A 10,989-nucleotide genomic window follows, 5' to 3' on the forward strand; every position below is an offset into this window, starting at 1 on the left:
GACTAAATAGACTTTAAAGTAAAATCCACCACAAAGGATAAGGAAGGACACTATATAATGATTAAAGGGTCAATACACCAGGAGGACATAACCATAATAAATATTTACACACCCAATGACAGGGCTCCAAAATACATAAAACAAACTAACAGCACTGAAAAGAGAGAGAGAGAGCTCCACAATAATAGTAGACTTCAAAACATCACTTTCGGTGAAGGACAGAACATCCAGAAAGAAGCTCAATAAAGACATGAAAGATCTAAATGCTACAATCAACCAACTTGACCTCACGGACATATACCAAACACTCGGTATACTTTTTTTTCCAACGTACATGGAACATTCTCCAAAATAGACTACGTATTAGGCCATAAAGCAAGCCTTAACTGAATCCAAAGCATCGAAATATTACAAAGCATCCTTTCTGACCATAAAGCCATGAATGTAGAAATCAGTAACAGAAAAAGCAAGGAAAAAAAAAATCAAACACATGGAAACTGAACAACACCTTGCTCAAAAACTACTGGGTTACTATAGAAGAAATTGAGGACGGAATTAAAGAAATTCACAGAATCAAATGAGAACGAAAGCACATCCTACCAGAACCTTTGAGACACAGCAAAAGTAGCGCTCAGAGGTCAATTTATAGCAATAAGTGCACACGTCCAAAAAAAAAAAAGTGGATAGATGACTCACTGTGATGGTTAATGTTATGTGTACAACTTGACTAGGCTATGATTCTCAGTGGTTTGGCAGACACTGGACTGACTGCTCTTCCATGATGTAATATAATGTAATCACCTCCATGATGAGATCTGCTATGAGCAGTCCATCAGTCGAAAAGGGAGCTTCCTTGGAGTGTGGCCTGCCTCTAGTATATATAAATGGATGTTCCAGCAAGGCTCACTCTCACTCTGGATCCTGCATCTGACTCATCATCTGACCTCTGGTTGTCAGGGACATGAGCCAGTATCCTGCTGCCTGACCTGCTGATTTTGGGATTCACCAGCTCCCACAGCCCCGTGAGCCAGCAGCCTGTCACCTGACCTGCCAATTTTGGGTTCATCAGTCCCTGCAACCACGAGCCAGGAGAAGCCTCCAGTCTGACACGTGACCCACGGATTTTGGGACTTGCCAGCCTCTACAATTGTGTGAGCCATTTCCTTGAATTAAATCTTTCTCAATATTATTTATGCGGAGCCCTGGTGGCACAGTGGTTAAGAGCTACGGTGCGCTACAGCTGTTAACCAAAAGGTCAGCAGTTCAAATCCACCAGCCATTCCTTGGAAACCCTATGGGACAGTTCTAACTTGTCCTACAGGGTCGCTATGAATAGGAATCAACTCAACAGCAATGGGTTTTATATATATTTATGTATACACATTTCACTGGTTGTGCTCCTCTACAGAATCCAGCCTAAGACACTCACTAAAAGGGAAATAATTTCACCAGGAAGCACAAATCAAGGATCATTTATTTAGCTCAACAGTTAATGTAATTAATTAAGCCTTTCATTGTTCTAGACACCCAAAAACATGCAAATAAAAACTATCTTTCAATACATATTTTTACACAGTATATGAGACCATGCAAACTAACTCATTTAATTTCTTTCTAGGGTTATATTAAATAACTAAGCACAAATGAACAAAGGTAGACTATTTTTTTATTTCAATTATAGGTTGTTTTTTTTTTTAAAGAAACATTATCTTGTGTTATTGGAGCCCTGGTGGCGTACTGGTTAAGAGCTCAGCTGCTAACCAAAAGGTGGGCAGTTCAAATCTGCCACTCCTTGGAAACCTTATGAGGCAGTTCTACTCCATCCTATAGGGTCCCTGTAAGTCGGAATCGACTTCATAGAACCTAACAACAACATCATCATCTTGTGTTGGGGACAAAACATTTCTATAGAAACCAATCTAAAAAAAAAATCTGGCAAAATTGATTTTAACATGAGTTACAAAGTTCAACTAGAGAAAACAAACCTTCTGAAAATATAACCTGCAATTCCTGATTTAGCATCATATAATATGATTAATGATAGGCTTGGAGAGATTTTTTAAAAAAATCAGCCACTGAAAACCCTATTGGGCATAGTTCTCTGACACACACAGGATCGCTATGAATCAGAATCAACGCCAACAGCAACTGGTTAGTATATTTTAATAGGGACTGACAAAACATATTTTTTGCCTATTTAAATTAATTTTATTTACAAAAATCTTGATTGTCTCATATACACTAACTCCAATTACATTTCTTAAGAAACCTATTAATAACATGGGTAACATTTACCAAGCACTTTTTAGACACCAGGTTAAGTGCTTTATATAGATTATCTTACTCAATCTTCATGAGGTACACACTATAATAGTCTCACTTTACTGATGGGGAAACAAGGCCCATAGAGGTTAAATAACTTACTCAAGTTCCACAGGCAGTGACGGAGACCAAATCTGAGTTGGCGTTTTAAAAGAATTAGCTACTGATCCAATAATCTAGCTCATGAAGGCCACAATCTGTGCAGATTTGGTATTAATAAATTTACTAGATTTCTCCATAAAAAAAGGAAATTCCTTGACACTGGAAACACGGAATTCAATCAGGAATAACCTGTGGTACTACGTATAAAGATAATAAACTAATATGACTACCAAATTTAATATATTCCTAAACATCCATAATTAGAAACAGAAGGAAATTTCATAGCGGTCACTAAAAATTACTTGCCTAATTCTTACATACACTGGTGAGCTACCAAGATAGAAACATTCATATATAGCTGTCTTTATAATCCTGAGTTACTTTTCAAACTGTTCCACATATTTTATGAATTCAAACTTTGAAATGGACTTTGGGGGAAAGAGGGCAATTAAACTGGGTAGAAGGAATGATAAAAATAAAAGTATTCTCCTTTTGACAGCGTTCCTTAAAAGAAAAACTAATGGCAAAGTATTGTACTTAATACCGGAACATACAAACCTGTCTTTGACAGTATGATTCTTTGAGTTTCTTGAGATGTGTTGTCATTTTCACCTTGAAGTGAATCTCACTGCTATCCTAAGGAGATAAAAAAAAAAAATTATCCCTCTTTGTATAAACTACTTGCTTTGCTTGAACCAAATTATTTCATCACATACATACTTCAAACAGAAATGTAAACCTTTTCACCTACATTTTCCCACAAAAAATATATTTTTTAGCATGCCTAGGTTTTACTAAAACACTCCAAATTAAATCATTCTCAAAGCTGCTTTATACCAATTAGAAAAGAAATTTAATACCTTTTCTGTTATTTATAGTGCTATATAACGTACATAAAGATAATCTGTCCTAGATGTTAAAATTAGCAGTATAAGTATGGATATCCCTTTGGGTTCAAAGAACGTATTCGTTCACAATTTTCATACCCATTCTATTTCCAAAATAACAAGAGGATGGGTATGAATTATCTAAAACCTGTAAAAGCACTTCAAAACATGAAGGAAATGCACTCCCACACCCCCCAATGAAGTGTCATTGAAGATGGTCAAAGCTATGAAAGAGGCAGATACCACAGAATAACAGACTGAGAAACTTTTTACTGCATAAAAAATCATCCCATTGAGTCTGGCGGCTTCTCCCCCTTGAGTGAAATGAACAAGAACTTGAGTCAGTCAAACTGATTTGTGGGACCACAAATCCTTTTATTCTATCCAGATGGACAAGCAAACTATCAGTCAAAATACTGGCATACTGGCACTTACATACTATAAAATTTCAATGTCAATCCTTACAATTACATATCACTTTCACATATGTACATTAGTATAAGTTTCATACTTACAGTATTTTTGTTTATGACTATTAACTATGAAGAAACACAAATTCTCTGCCCATGGATAATTTCACGAACAGATATTTTTATAGCATATGTCACACCATACACTAAAATAACTTCCAGACGAATTAAAGAGCTAATATTTTAAAATTTTCCATTCTTTTTAAGAGAGATCTTCTTCTCTAATCCTGGCACTGGAATCGACTTGATGGCAACGGGTCGACTCAGAGTAGAACTGCCCCATAGGGCTTCCAAGGCTGTACATCTTTACGGAGCAGATTGCCACCTTTCTCCTGCACACCTCATGGTGGGTTCGAACCACTGACCTTTTGGTTAGCAGCCGAGTACTTAACCCAGGGTTCCTTCTATTCCAACTCATAGTGACCCTATAGGACACAGTGGAATTGCTCTATAGGGTTTCCAAGGCTGTGATCTTTATGGAGAGCCCTGGTGGTACAGTGGTTAAGAGCTCAGCTGCTAACCAAAATGTCAGCAGTTCACATCCACCAGCCACTCCTTCGAAACCCTATGGGGCAGTTCTACTCTGTCCTATAGGTTCACTATGAGTCGGAATTGACTCGACAGGAATGGGTTTTTGGAGAATCTTTACAGAAGCATACTGCCACATCTTTCTCCCACAGAGTGGCTAGTGGGTTTAAACCACCAACCTTTCGGTTAGCTGCCCAGTACTTAACCACTGCACCACTAGGGCTCCTTCTGGTATTGTAAAGACTTTAGAAATCATGAAAAAGAAAAAGGTTGATAAATTTGACTAAATAAAAATGTAAAACATCTTTACAGTAAATGACAATATAAACTAAAATTGAGCAACAGACTGGAGAAAATATTCACAACATATATAACAAGAAAAAATAAAGGATCCATACAAATCAATAATTCTTAAAAAGAAAAAATAATCCATGTGCATAAAATTAGAAATATAAACAGGAAATATAACTAAGAATCCAGAAATAAACCAATAAACTCTCACGTTTACAGTCAATTGATTTTCAACAAGAACGTCAAGACAATTCAATGGTGAAAAAAGTCTTTTCAACGAAAGTGCTGAAACAATTGGATATCACATGCAAAAAAATGAAGGTGAACCCCTACCTTACACCATATATAAAAATTAACTCAATGAATCAAATAAAAGAGAAAAATAATAAAACTCACCTGTCCAATGACTTTAAGTTTGATATATTCTCCTTCTTTCTTATCCCCCAAGTCCTCAGTTGAAGGTTTTGCCTCCTGAAAGTAAATTTAAAGATAAAAATTCCTATATGTTATTTTAATTAATCACTTATGCGTATCCATTACTTTCCTGCAAGATATAAAATCTACAACTGAGGATACAAAGAGCAGTTATTTTCGCTAACAGTCAATCACGGAAATAAAAAAAAGCCTACATCAATTAGCATCTCAAACACCAGTTTCACTGAGAAATCTGGAAAGGGGTTTCTTTTTTAGAATAGCCTACAGAAATGGTTCTCAAACTTAACCATACATCGGGATCACCTGAAGAGTCAGTTAAAACATACTGTTGGGCCCCATATCCACAGTTTTTGATTCAGCAGATCTGGGGTGGGAGTGAGAATTTATATTTCTAAAAAGTTAGTTACAAGGCAATGCTGCTGAACAGGGGAACATCTTAGAAACCACTACCCTACAGTCAATTCCTGTTGGCCATATGTAGCTCATCTTCCATGAATTCTTAACCAAACATTCTCAGTTCAAGACTTATCTTGTCACAGCCTATGCTAAGGAATTAATTATTCCAATTAACCAAACTTTACTAAGAAATGTAAATTAACCACATGAGCATAAGCAAAGCCTAATAAGGAGAGAAATTCAAATACCAATATTTGGTCTAATGCATTCTAAAGTCAAAATAAATCAGCTTTATATCATCTATTATTTTAGACTATCTGAAGCATTATACCTAATTTTAAACCTGGCTGAAAAAAATTAGAATTGAACTGGACTAAGAAAAAGTACAAACAGGAGAGACAAAAAAGAAAAGGCTATAAAATAATTTCAAATAAAGAGATATTGAAAAAGAAAGAAGTTGAAACAACATCATGAAGTGTCTCAAGCATAAGTAAGCCATTTTTTGGAAAGGGGTACCTTGGAAAATTTCTCTCAAGAGTGTTGTAAAAGTGGCTTTTTTTCTTCCCTGTATGCTACTTCTTAGTTTGGCCACAAAATTATCCACTCATTTAAATATATAAGCCAAACTCATTGTCAGTGAGTCGGTTCCAACTCACAGCAACCCTACAGGACAGAGCAGAACTGCCCCATAGGGTTTCCAAAGCTATAATCTTTCTGAAAAGGAGTCCTGTTGGTGCAGTGTTTAAGTGGTTGGCTACTAAGCAAAAAGTCAGTGGTTAAAACCCACCACTTGCTCCACAGGAGAAAGATGTGCAAATCTTTCTGGAAGGCAACAAGTTTTTTGGTATAATCTTTACAGAAGCAGACTGCCACATCTTTATCCCAAGAAGCGGCTGGGTTTGAACTGTCGACCTTTTGGTTAGCAGTCCAGCACTTAACCACTATACCACTGGGGCTCCTTATTTAAATATGTAACTTTCTATTATTTATAATAATATCAAACAATACACACTTTACAAGAATATAAACACCCATTGCCATCGAAATCAATTCTGACTCATAGCAACCCTACATGACAGAGGAGAACTGCCTCACAGGGCTTCCAAGGCTGTAATCTTTACGGATTGGAAACCCTGGTGGCATAGTGGTTAAGAACTACCGCTGCTAACCAAAAGGTCAGCAGTTCGAATCCACCAGGCACTCCTTGGAAACCATATGGGCAGTTCTACTCTGTCCTTATAGGGTCACTATGAGTTGGAATCAACTCGACAGCAATGAGTTTGGTTTCTGATTTTAATCTTTACAGAAGCAGATTACCATATCTTTCTCCTGAAAAGCATCTGGTGGGTTTGAACACTGACCTTTTGGTTAGCAGCCAAGCACTTAACCACTGTGACACTAACCACACTGTATTTTGCAAGTAAAATAACAGAGTTATTACTGGAGAAACCCCGGGAGTATAGCCCCCCAGACACTCTGTTAACTCAGTACTAGGGTCACTCCTGAGGTTCACCCTTCAGCCAAAGATAAGACAGGCCCATAAACAATAATACATGTAGCTCAACCATGTATACAAGAATAAATGGGCACACCAGCCCAGAGACAAGGAGGAGAAGGCAGGTGGGGACAGGAAAGCCGGATGAATGGAAATGAGGAACCCACGGTTGAGAAGGAGAGAGACTGTAGACACGTCGTGGGGTTGGCAACCAATGTCACAAAACAATACGTGTATTACTTCTTTAATGAGAAACTAATTTGCTCTGTAAACCTTCATCTAAAGCACAATAAAAAATAAAAAACAGCCATATCCATGTATCTCACATCACTAACTTGAAACTAATAAATCCTGTGACATTTCAAAAATTAACACAGCATATGAAATGAGAAGTAGCTTTTAACTTTATGATACAGGACAGAGTCAGAAAATGCTTAGATAAGAGAACTGACTTCGTTTGTATGAATCCTTGCTTGTTTTTTATTCTGCAGTGTTTTCAACATCTGCTGACTACTGCATATTACAGCAGCAGATAAAATTAACCTTCTTTAGTGAGACAGTATTTCACCTGAAAACTAGAAGACTGTCGTCAAATACAGTCTCGCCACCACATTTCTATGAATTTATATTCATAGTAAACAGTTACTTCTTCCTTTAAGTATCCAGAGGACAAGAACAGCTTAAATTCCATGCAATGAAGGACTCTAAAGAGCAACCAAGCCCTGAGTCCTCTGTAATTTCAGGGAGGGGATGTTAAGAAGCTTTGGGAGGCAGGGCCAAGACGGCAGAGTAGTCAAACACTTCCGGTGGACCCTCTTACAACAAAGACCCGAAAAAACAAGTGAATTGATTATATATGGCAATCTGGGAGCACTGAACATTAAAGACAGAGTTGAGGAACCAGACTGAGTGGCAGGGGGAGTGAGAGACAGTTCGGAAGCAGCGAGGAGGTGCCAGACTGACCCAGCGAGAGCCTGAGCCCTTCAGGCCTGATCAGCACGGGGGTGAGCGGTGAGGCAGGCAAGTGGTGGTGCTCAGGAGGCATGTTTTCCACACCAGGAGAGACACAGCACCACCCAGAACCAGTAAGAAGCAACCCTGGATCAGCGAAAGATAAGTACTTGTATACAGCCTACTACGCGGATCAAAAACACTCCCATTACAGAAAAACCTCTCTTCCATTTACCTCCCTGCTGCCTGCTCTGCACTGGGTCCAGGACCGGCTTCAGCAACTGCCAAGTCCCCTGGGCCAGAAGCAGGATCCGTCACACACCTCAGAGCCGTTCTCCCTGCCTTAGAGAGTGAATAAATTAACAAACAGAGGAAAAAATAAACTGCCAGCTCTCCTAAGCCAGAAACCCAGGGTAGGCACAGCTCCTTTGCCTAGGCACAGGCATAAGGGATCCACGGACTTCGAGTGCCCTTCCGCCTGCATAGACTTGTGTGGGCTCATCTCACAGGGTAGACCATCATTACCACAGTACAACAGTGTATACACCAGAACTATAACTTCAACTGTTTCAGCTATGAAGTGGCAGGTTCTTGACATCTGACACTGCTCTGCCCATTAAGCAGGGTCTTCACCTACCCACACCAGGGGCCTGACGACTGGTGGCTTCACCCACGCCACCTAGCCACCTGCAAGAGGGGCCCATGAATAAGAGATGCCCCCCAGTCCATACAGCCAACAGCATTAAGTGCACATTATCCAGCTGCAAAACCCACCCACCTACGCGCTCTAGGGAACAGGGACATGCCTTCCTCCTGGACACTGAGGTGGCCATCAGCCCGCAGCCTTGCTCAGAGTGTGTCCCCCTACTGCAGCCAGATACCTGTGCCTACACCAATCATCCATTGTAGTCTAGGACCGTAGGTGAGTGCCTACACCAAACACTTGGTGACTACCTACCTGGGAACCTGCGCTGAATCCAAACAGGAGGAGTGGGTGGACTTCTGAGCTCACATACCTAGTAACAGATCCAACCACCCAGTGATAGGACATTCGAGCTTCAAAGGTGCCAATAATCAAACAAGCTCATATGACCAGTCTATCTGAGCATATAAAAAAAAAACAAGAAGCTTCGACACAGTAAGCAAACATAAAATAAATATAATAACTTACTGATGGCTCGGAGACAACCATCAATATCAAATCACATAAAGAAGCAATCCATGATGGCTTCAACAAGCTCCCAAAATAAAGAATCTAGAAATTTTCCGGAAGAGGAAAATTTCTTGGAATTACCAGAGGCAGAACACCAAAGATTAATACATAAAACTCTTCAAGAAATTAGGAAGGAAATTAAGCAAAACGCAGAACACGAATAGAGGAAAATAAAAAGATTACAGAAGAGCACAAAGACAAATTTAACAGGCTGCAAGAATCCACAGAGAGACAGCAAACAGAAATCCAGAGAATTAACAATAAAATTTCAGAACTAGACAACTCAACAAAAAGTCACAGGAGCAGAATTGAGGCAATGAAAGTCAGAATTAGTAAGACTGAAGATAAAGCACTTGACACCAACTTCTTTGAGGAAAAATCAGACAAGAATTTTAAAAACTGAAGAAACCCTAAGAATTATGTGGGATTTTACCAGGAGGAATAACCTATGAGTGACTGGAGTACCAGAACATGGCGGGTAACAGAAAATACAGCGAGAACTGTTGAAGATTTGTTGGCAGAAAATTTACCTGATATCGTGAAAGATGACAAGATATCTATCCAAGATGCTCATCGAACCCCACATAAGCTAGATCCCAAAAGAAAGTCACCAAGACATAATCAAACTTGCCAAAACCAAAGATAAGAAGAGAATTTTAAGAGCAGCTAAAGATAAACAAAAAGTCATCTACTAAGGAAAGTCAACAAGAATAAGCTCGGGCTACTTAGCAGAAACCATGAAGGCAAGAAGGCAATGGGATGACAGATATAAAGCCTTGAAGGAAAAAAACTGCCACCCAAGAATTATATACCCAGCAAATACGATGGTGAAATTAGGGCATTCCCAGAAAAACAGAAGTTTAGGGAATTTGCAAAAACCAAACCAAAATTACAAGAAATACTAAAGGGAGTCCTCCGGTTAGAAAATCAGTAACATCAGATAACAACCCAAAACTAGAACACAGGACACAGCAACCAGATATCAACCCAGATAGGGAAGTCACAAAAGTAAATCAAAGCTAAAACACTGAAAATAGGGAAACAGATTTCAATATGTATAAGATGACAACATTAAAACAAAAAAGAGGGACTTAAAAAATGTAGACATAGATATTTCATATGGAGAGGAAGTCAAGATGATATAAAGAAATAAAAGACAAGTATAAACTTAGAAAAATAGGAGTAATTATGAAGGTAACCACAAAGGAAACTAACAATCTTACAAGTTAAAATAAAAACCTAGAAAAATATAAAGACCCAGCAAAAACAAAATCAACAACAATGAAAAAGATGAAAAGAAAATACATAAAGAAAAATGACTCAGCAGAGAAAATTAAGTGGAACAAAGAAACTGTGAATGACACACAAAAAAAGACATTAAAATGACAGCACTAAACTCATACCTATCAATAATTACGCTGAATGTAAATGGACAAAATGCACCAATAAGACAGAGTGGCAGACTGGATTAAAAAACACGATCCATCTATATGCTGCCTACAAGAGACACACCTTAAAGACACAAACTAAAACTAAAAGGATGGAAAAAATATATCAAGCAAACAAAAAAAGAGCAGGAGTGGCAATATTAATCTCTGACAAAATAGACTTTAAAGTAAAATCCACCATAAAGGATAAGGAAGGACACTATAAAATGATTAAAGGATCAATACACCACGAGGACTTAACTATAATATTTATACACCCAACGACAGGGCTCCAAAATACATACAACAAACTAACAGCATTAAAAAGAGAGATAGACAGCTCCACAATAATAGTAGGAGACTTCAACACACTACTTTTGGTAAAGGACAGAACATCCAGAAAGCTCAACAAAAACACTGAAAAGCTAAATGCTACAATCAACCAACTTGATCTCATAGACATATACCGAAC

At 38.3% G+C, this 10,989-nt stretch overlaps 1 protein-coding gene across 1 annotated transcript in view; it reads right to left on the reverse strand.

The window, feature by feature from the left end:
* The window catches only part of SUMO1 (small ubiquitin like modifier 1), a 41,125-nt gene that overhangs the window by 11,496 nt on the left and 18,640 nt on the right, over positions 1-10,989 (reverse strand). The window contains exons 2-3 of the mRNA XM_004378233.3: positions 4,997-5,071; positions 2,983-3,060 (exon numbers count right to left, since the gene is read on the reverse strand). Coding sequence (XP_004378290.1) covers positions 2,983-3,060; positions 4,997-5,071 — 153 coding nt within the window. The remainder of the gene's footprint in view (positions 1-2,982; positions 3,061-4,996; positions 5,072-10,989) is intronic.

The sequence above is a fragment of the Trichechus manatus genome, unplaced genomic scaffold (genome assembly GCF_000243295.1).
Source record: "Trichechus manatus latirostris isolate Lorelei unplaced genomic scaffold, TriManLat1.0 scaffold00056, whole genome shotgun sequence".
Lineage (NCBI taxonomy): Eukaryota > Metazoa > Chordata > Mammalia > Sirenia > Trichechidae > Trichechus > Trichechus manatus.